Source organism: Sinocyclocheilus anshuiensis, unplaced genomic scaffold, assembly GCF_001515605.1.
Source record: "Sinocyclocheilus anshuiensis isolate Anshui unplaced genomic scaffold, SAMN03320099.WGS_v1.1 scaffold1010, whole genome shotgun sequence".
Taxonomy (NCBI): Eukaryota; Metazoa; Chordata; class Actinopteri; order Cypriniformes; family Cyprinidae; genus Sinocyclocheilus; species Sinocyclocheilus anshuiensis.
Window position 1 is genome coordinate 1,336,506 of NW_015537936.1, and position 15,681 is coordinate 1,352,186.

At 35.0% G+C, this 15,681-nt stretch overlaps 1 protein-coding gene across 4 annotated transcripts in view; it reads left to right on the forward strand.

Moving 5' to 3' along the window:
• LOC107659054 (E3 ubiquitin-protein ligase NEDD4-like) overlaps positions 1–15,681 on the forward strand; it is a 46,104-nt gene that overhangs the window by 16,700 nt on the left and 13,723 nt on the right. For 3 of the 4 annotated variants that reach the window (XM_016447887.1, XM_016447880.1, XM_016447867.1), the window contains 8 exons: positions 7,080–7,130; positions 7,596–7,657; positions 7,927–8,029; positions 10,605–10,768; positions 12,133–12,253; positions 12,923–13,075; positions 14,610–14,681; positions 15,056–15,175. In XM_016447887.1, coding sequence (XP_016303373.1) covers positions 7,080–7,130; positions 7,596–7,657; positions 7,927–8,029; positions 10,605–10,768; positions 12,133–12,253; positions 12,923–13,075; positions 14,610–14,681; positions 15,056–15,175 — 846 coding nt within the window. The remainder of the gene's footprint in view (positions 1–7,079; positions 7,131–7,595; positions 7,658–7,926; positions 8,030–10,604; positions 10,769–12,132; positions 12,254–12,922; positions 13,076–14,609; positions 14,682–15,055; positions 15,176–15,681) is intronic. The other variant, XM_016447873.1, reaches the window with a different exon arrangement.

Here is a 15,681-nt window from a genome sequence, read left to right on the forward strand (position 1 = left end):
TATATATATATAAAACCTCTCTTAGTCTTCATCAGCAAGCCTGCAGGAGCTAATTTCAGTCCCTTTGCATTTGTTAGTTATTATGTGTATCATTGTGAGCAAACATTCAGCAGAATGTATTTGCAATGTACAAATCCCTTTAGGCAGGTTGGCTAATGGACAAGCATTTTAAAAATACATTGTAGCTAAACCAGTTGCATGCATGTCGCATTTTTGAGGCTTTTTCAGTTTTTTTTATTTAACACTTTGATCCCTGTTTGTATTTACCTATGGGATAATTTCCATTTAGATAGGTTGGCTTATAGACCAGCATTTTAAAAATGCATTGTAATTAAACCAGTTGCATGCATGTCACATTTTTTTGACTTTTTCAGTTTTTATAAATGTATTAACTCTCTGAGTGATCACTGTATGAATGTACCTATGGGATAATTTCCATTCAGATAGGTTGGCTTATACACAAACACTTTGTAAAATGCACTGTATTTAAACCAGTTGCTTGCATGTCGCATTTTAGAGGCGTTTTTTTTTTTTTACCATTTTAGAGGTGAGTTTTTATTCATTTGTTAACAGGCAGAGTGATCACTGTATGTATTTACCTATGGAGTAATTTTCATTTAGGCAGGTTGGCTTATAGACATGCGCTTTAAAAATGCATTGTTACTAAACCAGTTGCTTACATGCATATTACATTTTACAGACTTTTTCAGTTTTTATTAATTTGTTAACACTCTGAGTGATGACTGACTGTATATGTACCTATGGTATCATTTTCATTTAGATAGGTTGCCTTATACACAAGCACTTTAAAAATGCATTGTGGTTAAACCAGTTGCATGCACCTTGCATTTTAGAGGCTTTTCCAGTTTTTAATAATTTGTTAACACTCTGAGGGATCACTGTATGTATTTACCTCTGGAATAATTATAGATAGCAGTCCCTAAGCCTCCCCACAGCCCTAGGTCTATAAATACACAGCTTCGAAAATACTCTGCTTGACTCCAGTTAGTCTGGCCAAGTACCATGCTGGCGAGCTCTCAGGATTCAACATGATATGCAGGGGTTGCACATGGCTGTCTGTCAGCTGTTGGGCCAAAGGTCAGCTGATGGGGGAGAGGATGAGTGTCAGGGAGACGGGGGCCAAACCACGTGGTTCCTTTGCAGTAAAGGATAACATGTTCGCTGCTCAGCGGGTGCTCGCTTAGCCTTGGTATGTTTTCAGAGCATCAGGTGTCTCGCTCACTGTGCTTATTTCATTTGCACTCTGTTTGTCTCTGATTTTACAGTGTGTTAGAAACAGGTCGCACAAGCAATTAACAGCACCGTTACCTTTACTGCTGCTGCACTCTTATGAAATCTAATCTAAACTCAAGGCTCTAATTTCAGCATGCTGGTTGTTTGTCCATCTCAAACACATGAACATATTGTTCTTCTCATAGCTCATTCAGATGTTTAGAGAGAGTACTTCAGGTAAATGGCTGCAACAGCAAGACAATACAATACAATATCATTCAGCTTCATAGCTGCATGCAATATTCTGCACTAAAGTTATTGTGGATCTTGCATAACATAATGATGGTCCAGGACTCTACCTGGTATATTTTCCAAAGAAATGGAGCTGGTGCTCAGCCAGGGGATCTGGAAACCTCTCAGACTAATTTGATTCAGTGTGTTATGTTATGTGCTGCTTTTGATTCAACAGTCAGATGGTATCTACACATAAGAAATGCAACTCATAGCAAACGTCTTTTGAGTCTGAGGTCCCTGGTTGTTTAAAACAATATTCAGTGCCCCCCCCGGTACTTGTGTTGCATTGACAAAGCTACTTCAAACATTCTTCAAATTTCAAACTTTTTTATTTACAGATGATATATAAAAATGTGTATATACTGGCAAATTGTGGCAATATAATAAAATAAAGTAAAAGTATGAAATGAATTAAAATTCCAGATATATATAATTCCAGAATATTGATTTATTTGTTTGTTGGTTTATTACTGAGTATTAGCAATTTCATAGCAATTCGTTCTTTATGTAAATTAAAAATATTTAAATATGTATGGCTTTTTAAGATTAAATTAATTTCCTCACCTTTATCAGGTCTAAAAATCCACTATGAATGGCAAAATATAAAAAGAAGTACATTTAAAAAAGTATAAGTAAAATAATGAACTAAATTAAAATGAAAATGACTAACTTCTATAATAACTAGAATATCAATATATTATTATTATTATTATTATTAAGAATAATAATAATAATAGTAATTATTGTACTGACTAATAGCAATTTCTCAGCAGTTTATATACATTTATATCATAAAATATATATATATAACAGTTTCTTTGGAACAAAGTAAATAAAAAATATGATGTTAGAGTACATCTTCATTTTTAGCTGTTTTGGTGTACTTTACTGCTTTTTTGTCTTATTCTACATTATTTTAAGTCATCTTGCAATCCCCAGGTTGAGAATCACTGGTTTAAATGAACATGAAGGATAAAGTAGTTGTGCAATGTGTTATGTGTGTAATTTATGTAGTTTCCTGTAATCTAGCTCGAGTGTTTGCTCGCGTTCAGAAAGCTGACACAATCCTGTCTCCAGGCCTTTGACCAAACAGACATTTCTGCGGTAGAAATGCATAGAGCAGGTCCAGATTGGGTCTTGGGTCCAACTGTAGATCACGGTTCTTCTGTTTCCCGCTCAAGGACACGGTCACACCTTGTGCTCGCTGACGGGAACGGTTAGCACATGACTGTGTGACCTCTGCCAAAGGTCAATGCAAGCAGCACTCAGTAGCGCTCCTAAAGAGCTGTCAGATGTGTGTGTGTACGAGCTCCGGGGGGTTGTTAGTGTGTGAATGTGTTGTTTTTCAATAGCACTTTCTGTGCTTGATTAGCTCTTATCAGTCAACAGCGCAGCACTCAGCGATGTCTCTCCTCCCACAGTGCTTGAAAACCTAATGGATTTATGAAAATAATTAGATCTCTCTCTGTAACAGCTGCTTGATTGAGACTTTGTGCTTGTTCTTTTGTGCACGACTCATCACTATAATGTTTTCGTTTAGAAAAAAAAAGTATTTTTTTTAATAATCTTTAATCGAAATGCAGCAAACTCCTTTTAGTCTTTTAGTTTATATAAAACATCTCCTGGAAGATCAGAAATGAGCACAGTCTTTGTTCAGTAGCGTTTAGATGTGATGCGATCGTGAGGAAATGTTTGTCAGGTGTTTTCTTGTAGCAGAAAATGGTTCACTTTGAGCCTCCTTCATTAAGTTTCTTCAAACGTTTGGCATCATTTACTGTTTTCCTTCTCATTACCGGGGCAGACGGTGCTGATCGTATATAGATAGTTTGACAACAGTTTTCCATTTTTGCCTCGCTAACGTTTTGCCTTGTTTCACCATGGATAAAGTGGTGTACTTGCCGTAGTTTATTGTAGTAAACCTGCTACTATATTTGCTCTACTCTTGCATACTTTGCCAGCATTCTGGCAATTCTATACTATGCTATACTATAATATACTGCAGTACTATTAATGCATGTCACAATTTTTCATTGTGAAAAATTCATTTTTATTTATTAATTTATTATTAACATTTTTATTTCATTTTTATTTATTTTGCATTCATTTTATTTATCATTCATTTTATTTTCCATTTCATTTTATTTATCATTCATTTTATTTTCCATTTCATTTTCATGTATTTTTTTTTTTTTCATTTTTATTTTATTTTATTAATTTTTTATATATATGTGGGAAATCATATATGTGAAATATCCCTCATACTGAGCCAAAAACGAATTAATTAATAAATACATAAACTACTATTACTAATAATAATAATTAATTTAGTTTGTTTTTTTTTTTGCAGTTTGAAAGATATTTATTATATATAAAATATATTTACTTTATAAGGTAAAATAAATATATAGTTGTATAAAAATATAAAAAAATGCTAAATACACTCTCATAGCCATTAAAAAAAACTATTATTAAATTAAACCATTTATCTTAATAAAACTATGTAATTATGTAGTACCTTGTGTCATATCTAGCTCAATAATAACTAAGATTACACTAACAGAGCTTTCTCCCAACTCGCTTTCATTTCATTGACACGGGGGCACATAGAGCGAGTCTGTCGTCTCATCTGGGGCCTGGCGGAGTGGCAGAACCGCTTTGTGGTTTGACCCAAATACAGAACAAACAGGAATATGTGAGGCTGGCCTTAAGAACGAGGGAAGATATGTGTTTTAGTCATCATCATGACTTTATAAGTGCTGTAAAAACCTGAACGACCCTTTGATAGCGAGCAAGTCATTTGCTATGCTGTATGTAGATGGACACGTTTTAGCGTAAGGTCAGTCGTTATTTCGTTCTGCCCTCACTACCATAAAACGAAACATCTGACAGCGTTTTAAACACCGAAGGCTTTTACGCCTCATTTAGGTGACGTGTATTTAACTTGTCATATTGTTTCGGTTAGAGTAATGACAGCGTGTATATAAAATGTGGTATAAAATGTATTTAAAATGCTTCTAAGCTCAGTATGAAAGCTAGCCGTTGAAATGAATAGCGGCAGCTGGAAAAGGTTTTAGGATGGGAATGATTTTGTTCCGAAAAAAAACTCTCTCTCTTTCGCGCTCCCTTTGTTTTCGCGTTCTCTCTCGGCCTACTTTTACCTTCTCTCTATTTGTGCAGCTCGTTCGCAGTCTGAGGGATAGACCACGGGGAAGTCTACCTTTATAAAGCCTTGTTTATATATAGCACGTGTATTTATATCTCTGTAAACAATGAACGCACTGTACAGTCTCAGATAAGGTAAATTTCTTCATAACACACTAGGGGTGTAACAATATTCAAACCAAATCCCAAAAAAGGCGATACACCACCAAACCCCCCACCAAAATAGTAAATCAGTGACAACTTCAGCTAAATGCACAGCACAGGCTTTGCTGTCTCGTGTTTGTGTCTGTGCGTCATTCTGCAACCACACAGCCAATCCGCTAGATGGCGCTGTCAACTACAGGAACAAAACGCAGAAGAAGATAGTTGTTTATCTCTGTGAAGCAGCAGCAGTGTTAAAGGTCGAGTAGGTGATTTCGGAGAGGTTAGCAATAGCAAGCTAGTTTTGTAAGCATAAGATCACATCCTCCCTGCATAATCAGTCTCCAAAGCCACGCCTCCTCCAAAACACATGACCGCGCACAGGCAGAGCAGAGGCAAACTAGCGACACGATGAGAGACGACGTCAGCACTGTCAGATTGCCTCATGTCTCATTCACCAGTGAGAAAACGTTACAGTACAAAGTGCATAATATTACAGTAATAACGCCTTTCATTCTCGCTCTGTCTGCAATAGCGTAATGGAATGGAAATACGCGGAGGAATGCAAATACATGCGTTGACAGGCAGGTAGAACAGCCTATCGCAGTCCTCGGACCGAGGAATATGATTGGACGAACATTTTATGGTCCTATGCCTTCCACAGATGATATAAATACATATAAATACATTTAGACCACTTAACTTAGTGATTGGCTATCGGGATGTGAAGAGACTTTAAACCAGCAGAACATGTTTTTGAACCAAATCGCCTACCCTGCCTGTAATGAATAGACTAAAATATTAACATTAATTGGAATTCTTTTAAATGTAGCTATTGTGTCTTGTTGCTATGTAAATAAACAAATATATTAAGTTTTTGGATTTCTTGATTCATTTATGAACATTAAATGTAATAAAGATTGTGATAATGAGAGCCTAACGTTTACAGAAAAAAAATGGCAGCAACATGTTAATATGTTCAGATGTTCCTGCAGAACATTCCACCTCTGACAGGCTGACACTTATTTTGTGCTTTTCTTTCTATTTATTTTCTATAATTTGGGATTTTACCCTGTCCTGCTGCTTTCAGACTGTGTTCATATTTTATTAGGTTAAAAGTGCTGTTTATAACGTTTATATTTTTGGCACACAATGTAGAACATTCAACTATACTTTTTTTAAAGTTAAGACAAAATATTCAAGTATTTGTCAACAAACTCGCAGATAAACACGGTGAGACTAGTGATGCACCGATATATCGGCCAATAATCGTTATCGGCCGATAGAAGCAATTATCTGCACTATGGACAATTGTTTAAAAACAACTGATGATCAATGATTTGCATGAAGAAAATGTTTCTTGTGTTGAATTTAGTTGAATTCAACAATAACGCCTTAACACAGTGCTGTTAACGCAGTTCTATTCTACCCCATGAATCACCTATAGTTTTAGCCAGGGTTGCCAGATCCATGGTTTTCCCTTCACCTAACATTATCTTTAACGCACCTCTCATCCAGTAATCGCAAAGAGCTTTGTGCTTTAAGTCTGATAAAAAACTAAGCCTCAGCTTTCATATCCTGTACATTTTATCACACAATTAAAATCAGAAATGCAGTTTACAATACAAGATACAGTGCGAAGTAAACCTAAATAAACATCAGAAGATGTTGAAAGATACAGTACAACTTACTGAAATGTATCATGTCTCGTGTAATCTCTCAATCAGCGTTTTAACTGAAAGAAAGGTCTCTAATAAAAGTGAACGGTATGTCACTTAACAATGCATTTACCTCAGGAAAATGATCTAGTGTTCACAGTCGGATAGTTAGCTATAAAAACATTAGAGGGAGCTTTTTTTCTGTGAATTATATAAATGTTTGAATAAATCTATTATGAAGACAAGTTTCTATGAAAACTACCATATGTGCAATTGAGTTGTTTTTATTATGATGTCTGAAAATTAAAAGCATTGAATATAATAGGTTTGTTGTCATTTTAACCTATAGTATTATGCATCAAATGAGAGGGCTCCTGTAATAGTTTACAGTGTTTTTTTCTTAACTATCGGTATCGGCAGATATCATTCTGAATCTGCTGAGAAGTTTAGTATTGTTGCGTCTCTAGTTCAGACTGATCTCAGACAAGCTCAGTAAGACTGTATTTTGTTCATTTTGTATGCAGTATGTCCAGTTGTTTCTGTGTCAGAATCTCTGACAGGTGTGTTCTGTGTTTTCTTGATTCTCTGCAGACGAGGGACGACTTCCTCGGACAAGTGGACGTTCCTCTGCACCAGATCCCCGTGAGTATTTGTCAGCATTATATTTTGTGTGTTTAACTCGATGTGTGTTTTGTAGAAGCTGCTGACTTGTATTGTCAATAATGTAGGTTAAGTGTGTAGGTGTTATTTTTAGAAGGTCCACCTCATATGTCTTCAGAGAAGCTCCGGTTTTAACATGGCATTGTAACATAAACCTTCTGGTTTTGGAGCTGCTGAGTTACACCTCATTATTAGTCACTGTGAACATTAAAGTCTGTCTATATATATATATACACGTGTGTGTGTGTGTGTGTGTGTGTGTTGCTTGGCTGAGTGATCATAAACATTAAGACTTAAAAATATCCATGACACTTGACACTTTACTTCGTAGACTATTTCCTGCATGGGTTATTTGTAATGAATAATGTTTAATTTGAAATTTGAGCAAAAGTCATGCTTATTTATTTAGACTGCTGCTAATATTTTGATCTTTTTTTATACCCACAGACAGAAAATCCCAACAATGAAAGGCCGTACACTTTCAAGGACTTCCTGTTGCACCCGAGAAGGTTAGCCAGAGATTTCACTGCCTGCATGCTTTATTCCCCAAACGTGATGAGTTTTTAACCTAACGCTCACTTACTTAATTCTGTTGATGTTGTGAAAGGCCCTTTGACCTGCTATGACATCATGCAACTGTGAACTGTTTTCATTTCAAACATGTACATGTCAACACTTCTGATACACTTCAGTGGAGTTTTATGTTTAAAACTATGTTTTTTCTGGTAATTCGATGTAGGTCTTTTTTTGATGTGTTTGTTTAACTCTTTCGATACAGTCACAAGTCGAGGGTGAAAGGTCATCTGCGACTGAAGATGACATACCTGCCCAAAAACAGCGACACGGAGGACGACCCAGCCGAACAGAACGAGAATCTGGATGTAAGAATAATGCACACAAACACAAGCTTTGGTGACAATAGGGCTGGGCGATTTTTCCGATTTTATCGATTAATTCGAATGTATTGTTTTGCCACGATTTTATTTTGTAGAAATCGAGGAATCGCGATTTTTGAATAGAAATATTACCAAATGTTAGAATTAGACACTTTGACAATATGCCGGTGATAACAGTAAAGAGAAAAGAACGATCCAACCGCATGTCGGCGCACGTGATTAACCACCCATGTGTGACGCGCTCTGTGATGGACCATAAATTTAGCGCTAGGCATCATTCACACAGCGCTTTTGTGTTGACAAAGATGCGACGTGGGCAGTGGAATAGGTAAAACATGCAAGAAGATGGGAGTGAACTTCTTTTATCTTGAGCGCAGTGTTTTCAGAATGGCGTTTCATGCATGAGACGCTGCAAGAGACGCAAGCGCAACAGTCAAACACGTTTACACAGAAAAAACAATGGAAAAGCAGCACAATCTAATAAACCTGTAAAGAACTACTACTGTATGTCTGATATTTCATGTTTGCTTCATGGTGACAGGCTGAAAGCTGCTGTTGTTTTTACAGAGCATTTATAGTTAATCTACTGGTGTTATACCTTCAGTCATTTTGAATTTTAATTACCTTGACTTTTGAGATTTTCTAAAAGAACTTTCCTCGTATTATTTCTGAACACATAATATGAATAAGACAAGTTTGTACAATATGTAGTTGTAGTTTTTGCATCTTTTCTTTATATTTAACAAGTGATTTGTTTAACATTTACATCATGTTAACAACCTCATGTGTGCTGCACTTGGAATAGAATATTCTTTAACTAGAGGGTTAATAAAGAAAAAGTAACTTGAATCATGTTGTAGTTACATTTTCAAGTTGACTAGTTAAAAATCGTAAAAAATCGAGAATCGGTCAAACATTCTGGAAAAATCGAGATTTAAATTTTTTAAAGCCCTAGGTGACAAACGCAACAATTTAATTCTAGAATCAAAGAATGTTCTCTAAAAGAACTAGAACGAGTTAAAGTTGCAGTATGGTGAATAATATAATAGCTGAAGGACGTTGCTCATTGTGTTCAGCTATGACTTACAGTCACAATATAATACGGCTGTATGTATAAAGCACAATTGATGATTTTCATCAGTTTCAATGTGGCTTATCTGGTCTGATTTGTTTGTAAGAAGTATCTTTACTGATGTAGTTTGCAGCAGCGCCTCCTTCAAGTATTTGTGTTGAATGGAGAGGCCATGAAAACATTTTATATTCCTCCATCTGCACTTTCTGTTGTGGCCTGTCCTTGAATGAGAAGTGCTATGTTTCCTTAAGCACAATTCTGCCTTATTCACAAAGCTTTTCAGACATTGAACCTTGAGCTGTGGGTTTATTCCTTAGCAGAATGACAGATAGACAGATTTATATGTGCTTAAAGAGAAAAACAGGAATTATGATTGTTGGTTACATTTAAGCTGTATTTATTTGTATTTGATTCTGTTGTTGAATTTCATGTGAATGTAGTTTAGTTATTCAAACGCCACTGTTACTATAGTTATATTTGTTGTTAGTACATTAAATATACATTTTGCACTTTTTTCCTGGGAAACATAATATTATGTAAAGATATTAACTTTAAGGTCAGGATTATTTTGTTTTGTTTTTTGTTTTGTTTTTTGTTTTGTTTTGTCTGAGCCAGGGTTATTATAGTTAACTGAAACTAAAATTCTATATATATTTCAAATGTAAACTTAAAACCTTAAACTTATTTTAATTCATCTATTTTCCATTAAAACATTTCTCATTTTCATGCAGTTTAACTTGATGCACTAAAAAACTACAACTAAAACTGAAGAAAAAAAAAAAATATATAGACATATTTAAAAAATAAAATGACAAAAATATTTAAATTGAATCACTTAAGTTACCATTCAGAACACCTTAGCAACCACATATCAAAGCCCTAGCAATGATCTTGAACATCCTAGCTTGAGGTAAACTCCACTAAAAATTAAGTTTTGTTTTTGTTATTTCGAGATACAAGATATGTTATGTCACAGACAATGCATGTTTATTTATTTATAAAAAATTTTTTAACTAGCATCGCGTGTCATTTGGTTTCCAAACAAAAGAAACGAAGCCTTCAGGAAACTAATGACATTTGTTTTGTGCATAAACAAAGGTGTTATATTTATACACAAGAACTTTAATATAGAACCAGCAGAGTCACTGTGTACTTTTCCAGCCGCTCTCATTGTACAAATGTTGACGCTGGTGTTACCTTCAGGGTTCTCATTGTACGAGAGATACAGGCGTGATTTCAGATGTCCAAAACTTGCTCAGAAGTGCTGCCAACATTAGATTAAATAGAGCTTAATCGTTCCTGAATGCACTGTCCTGGTCACTCCGGTCTGGGCTGCTCCGGAGGGGTTGTTATGTGAAATTTGTGAACCATAAAGTCAATTTGTTACCAACTTTTCATGCAAAGTACCATTAGATTAAACAAACAGACATGATTTTCCCATGGAATTGCATGCAGCCCTGTGTTTTAATACTGATTTCTGTCTTGTAGCCTGGTTGGGAGTTTTTGGAGCCTCATGAATTATGTAGTCCTCACCATCCTCACCAGCTGCCTGCGCTGCCCCCTGGCTGGGAGGAGAGGCAGGACAACCTGGGACGAACCTACTACGTCAACCACGAGAGCAGGACCACCCAATGGCACAGACCCACCATCCAGTAACGATCACCCACTTTAACCTTAACAAACATTAGAAACATGCATACACAAAACCAGTAACATACACAAGACCAATACGCCATGTAAATATTTGCATTTATCTTTTGAGTTCATTTCATTTGGCACATAGTTCTATTCAAAGTGACTAAAAGATTTTTAATAAAATAAGAGGTTTTTTTTACATTTTATTTTAAAATCAAAGATAAACTTTAAAAACCGTTTTGTTTTTATTTGTTATTTTATGTAGTTTATTTATTCTTTCTTTCATTTATTCATTAATTAATTCATTCTATTTTTCACTTGTTTTTTGTTTGCCATGAATATAGCCGTGGAAACTGGCATGGCACTAAATTATAAATTATAAATCAGTCATATTTAAAATGTTGCTAGAGTCATGTCTAACCATCTGAATTACAGTTTACTGTATATTTATATATTGCACTTTGACTGAGAAACAAAAAGCCATTAAGACTTTAAAAGTATTTTTAGTTTTATTTGATTATTTATTTTTATTTAGTTCTGTTTATTTATATATATATATATAATATATATAATAATTTATTTTTTATTTTTTGGCTTTGTTTTTAGTATTTTGTTTTGTTTTTTAATTGGTTTTATTTTTATTACATTTTTCTCTTTTTTTCTTTTACTTTGTGTACATATGTTTTTTGTTTAATAGATTTTTATTTTTTTTTTGTCTTTATATTTAGTGTTTATTTTGTTTTGTCAATATATTTTATTTCATTTGGTCTTATTTTTAGTATTAAAAATTAATTTAATTTTTTTTCTCTTTCACTATGTATATATAATATATAATTTTTAAAAATCATATTTAAAAAATCATAAAAAGGTTATAAATGCATCATTTAGAGCATCTAAATACATTTTTTTTGTGGTATCATTGTAGAGTTTTATTTTTTGTCTTTATTTGTTTTTAGATTGATTTTATTTTATCTTTATTCATTTGTATTTAATTTAATTTTTAGTTTTATTTTTCTTTTTTCTTTCACTCTATTATATTATTAAAAGTTGTCACATTATTATATTAAGAGTATTTTGTAAAAATCATAAAAAAAGGTCAGGAGTTTTCATAACCAGGGTATAAACAAGTAATTTAGGGCCTCTAAATACAGGTTTTTGTGACATCATGTGTTTGTTTTCTATAGATTTTAAGGAAAAAATCAGCAGGTCATTACTCCCTACACAAAACTCTGCTGAAGTCAAATATCCTGTAATAGCTAAGACAGGATGCTTGTTTCCTTCCTCTGCTCTCTGCTGGTCAGCGGAGCCCTCACCTGCTTCATTTGAGTCTTTCTGGGTCATTTTGAGCACTGAAGTGTGTGTGTTTTGTCCTGATTTACAGGGACAGTCAAAGAGACAATGAACAGAGACAGGATACACACAGCGAGTCCCAGCGGGCGTTCCTCACACGCAGACAAATATCTGAACATGGCGAGAACCATGAGCGCAGAGAGTCACCTGAGGTACTCTCTCTCTAGATTGATTTTATTTTATCTTTATTCATTTGTATTTAATTTAATTTTTAGTTTTATTTTTCTTTTTTCTTTCACTCTATTATATTATTAAAAGTTGTCACATTATTATATTAAGAGTATTTTGTAAAAATCATAAAAAAAGGTCAGGAGTTTTCATAACCAGGGTATAAACAAGTAATTTAGGGCCTCTAAATACAGGTTTTTGTGACATCATGTGTTTGTTTTCTATAGATTTTAAGGAAAAAATCAGCAGGTCATTACTCCCTACACAAAACTCTGCTGAAGTCAAATATCCTGTAATAGCTAAGACAGGATGCTTGTTTCCTTCCTCTGCTCTCTGCTGGTCAGCGGAGCCCTCACCTGCTTCATTTGAGTCTTTCTGGGTCATTTTGAGCACTGAAGTGTGTGTGTTTTGTCCTGATTTACAGGGACAGTCAAAGAGACAATGAACAGAGACAGGATACACACAGCGAGTCCCAGCGGGCGTTCCTCACACGCAGACAAATATCTGAACATGGCGAGAACCATGAGCGCAGAGAGTCACCTGAGGTACTCTCTCTCTCTCACACACACACACACACACACACACACTTCTGTGATTTCTTCGAAACTCCTGGACAAACGACACACTTTCACATCTGTGTGTGTGTTTTGCAGAGCTGGGAGATCATAACAGCAGATGAGACCACGCTTTATAACAGCCACAGCGAGCGCTCGCCGCCGCCCCCCCACTCCCCGATGGAGTTCACTGGATTCTGTGAGGAGTTCAACAGACTGCAGGCCGGAAACGACAGACGCACATCCCTCACGGTCAGTCCACACACACTCATTAATCAGAGCAATGAAGTCTTTGACGAGTGATTTTATAAATTAATACTTTTATTCAGTAAGAAGGCATTACAGGGCTCTACAGTGCGACCATTTCAGTTGCATTTGCGACTGAAAACTACTGCGTGCGACTATGAAAACATATTTAGGAGCACCAGTGCGACTGACCAGATCATCATCATACTTGTGATTGTGATCACTGAGGGGAGCTTCAAAGGTTTCTACGTGTTTTTGCAGCGTTGAGTAATGTATCACAGACATATCTCATGAATCCTTTCATAAGCAAAGTGTAGACAGGGTGTAAATAAGAGATTCATTGCGCAGTGTAGAGAGCTTCGTTGATTATAAATGTGAGCTCGCGATGAGCTAAGATGAGTGACAGCTTTTAATGATGGTAAAAACAAAATTCTACTGTAAATCACTTTAAGGAGTCAAATATCACCTCGTAATGGGAAGGCTATTTTTTTATCAAATTTTGGTGCTCCTAAATTTTTGACTGTGCTCCTAAATTTTTTGTTAGGAGCACAAGCGCTCCTAAAAAGAAAAATAAGCGTAGAGCCCTGCATTAAATTAATCAACAGTGACAGACATTTATAATGTTGCAAAGATTTCTAGATCAAATAAATGCTTTTCTTTTGAACTTTCTATTCATCAAAGAATCCTGAAAAAATAAAATGTATCAGTTTCCACAAAAATATGAAGTACCACAACTGTTTTCAACATTGATAAAAATCAGAAATGTGTCTTGAGCAGCAAATCAGCATATTAGAATGAGTTCTAGAGGAATGATGCTGAAAATTCAGCTTTGAATCAAAATAATAAATTACATTTTAACATATATTTACACAGAGAACACTTATTTTAAATTACAAAAATATTTCACTATTTTTACTGTATTTTTGATCAAATAAATGCAGCCTTGAAGAGACTTGCTTTCAAAAACATTGAAAAATCTTACCAACCCCAAACTTTTGAACAGCAGTGTAAGTGACACAAGCAATTCAAATCAAAGTAATTCTAATGATCTACAGAAAATCACGTTTTCTAACTTCTTGCAGACATTTATGCAAGATCCCAAATGTAAATGTGGTGACATATAAGGAATATTCCTCACATTAAGCCATTGATACAAAAATCACAATGCGTATTGATGTTTTTGTGACAGATTCAGGAGACTGATTCATGAGTCATGTTGCTCCAAGTGATACATTGACTATATGCTATATGCATAATGACCTCAAGTGCCTTATTGCCAAGTTTTGTGCTTCCACTAGTATATCTGATATTTAATATTTAAATTATAGTTGACCTCTATGAGTTCTGCGCAGTGATATACACAGTTTTTTTTTTATTTTAGCAAAGCACTGTGTTGACTAATCAGCATCCAGAACCAAAACATTCAGTTTCGTGAAATGGAACATGAATATGTTGCAGCTTGTTACATTGTAATATTTAAAGCTGGTGTTACAGTAACAATATAAACAATATGTAACAGGGAGTCTTGTGTTTTCATCAGCCGCAGGGTCACGACAGCCGCAGAGGAAGTGGACAGACCCTAACGGCGGAAGAGCATCCTGTTCACCCCGTGGTGAGAGCATTAAAGCATTCATACATATACTGTATCTGTCCGTGTGAGTCCAGACCGAGCCCTCGCCGTGTGCTCTAGTTTCAGCAGAATGTGGAGTGTTTTTCTTAGTCTCTCAGCGCATGATGTGTAATCTTAGCTGCCCTAGATTTCCCAGCATGCCCTGAACCTCGCAATACATCACCTCAGCTGCGGCTCCGCTCACATCTGCTCCCAGAGGACAGTGTGTTTGAGAGCCGAGCCACTAACTGATGGCTATTTGTGAACCAAACGGACGATCTGTAATGGATTGTTTCCATATTTTGCTCTCCTCGTTTCACCCCTCTCTGCATTTTCGTTTCGTTACTCACTTTGTGGTTTTCTGTTCTTCCCTGTAGTTATTACCCACGTCTGCCGGGCTGCCTCCGGGATGGGAGGAGAAGCAGGACAGTAAAGGGAGAATTTATTATGTCAATCACAACAGCAGGACGACAACCTGGACACGACCGCTCATTCAGGTACGTCTCAGTCCTGGTTGAAAAGATCTTGCTCTAGAGAAAGCTCTATCAGCGTTTGGTGTAGTGCTGTACGGTTTGAGGAAAAAAAATATATAACAGTGATTTTTTTTTTTTAGTGGTGAAATCACAAGTTGTGATATAAAATTTTATGGGCTGAACAATTAATTTGTTGGCCTGCACAATATAATAACAACAACAACCAAATTTATTTATTTATTTATTTATTATTATTATATAGTCATGCTGATATATAAATCATACTTTTTCAGCCAAGTAATAACAATAATGATAATAATAATTGTTATTGTTATTATTATTATTATTATTATTATCATTGAGCTACATGTTTGCTGTGCTTGTTTGTACAGCCGCACAATTTGGCCAAAATTTTTGAAATTTTATATATCTTATATATAAAATATTTAAGATATATAAAATTATATATATTATTTTATAATATATATAATAAAATAATATATAATATATATATATATATATATATATAT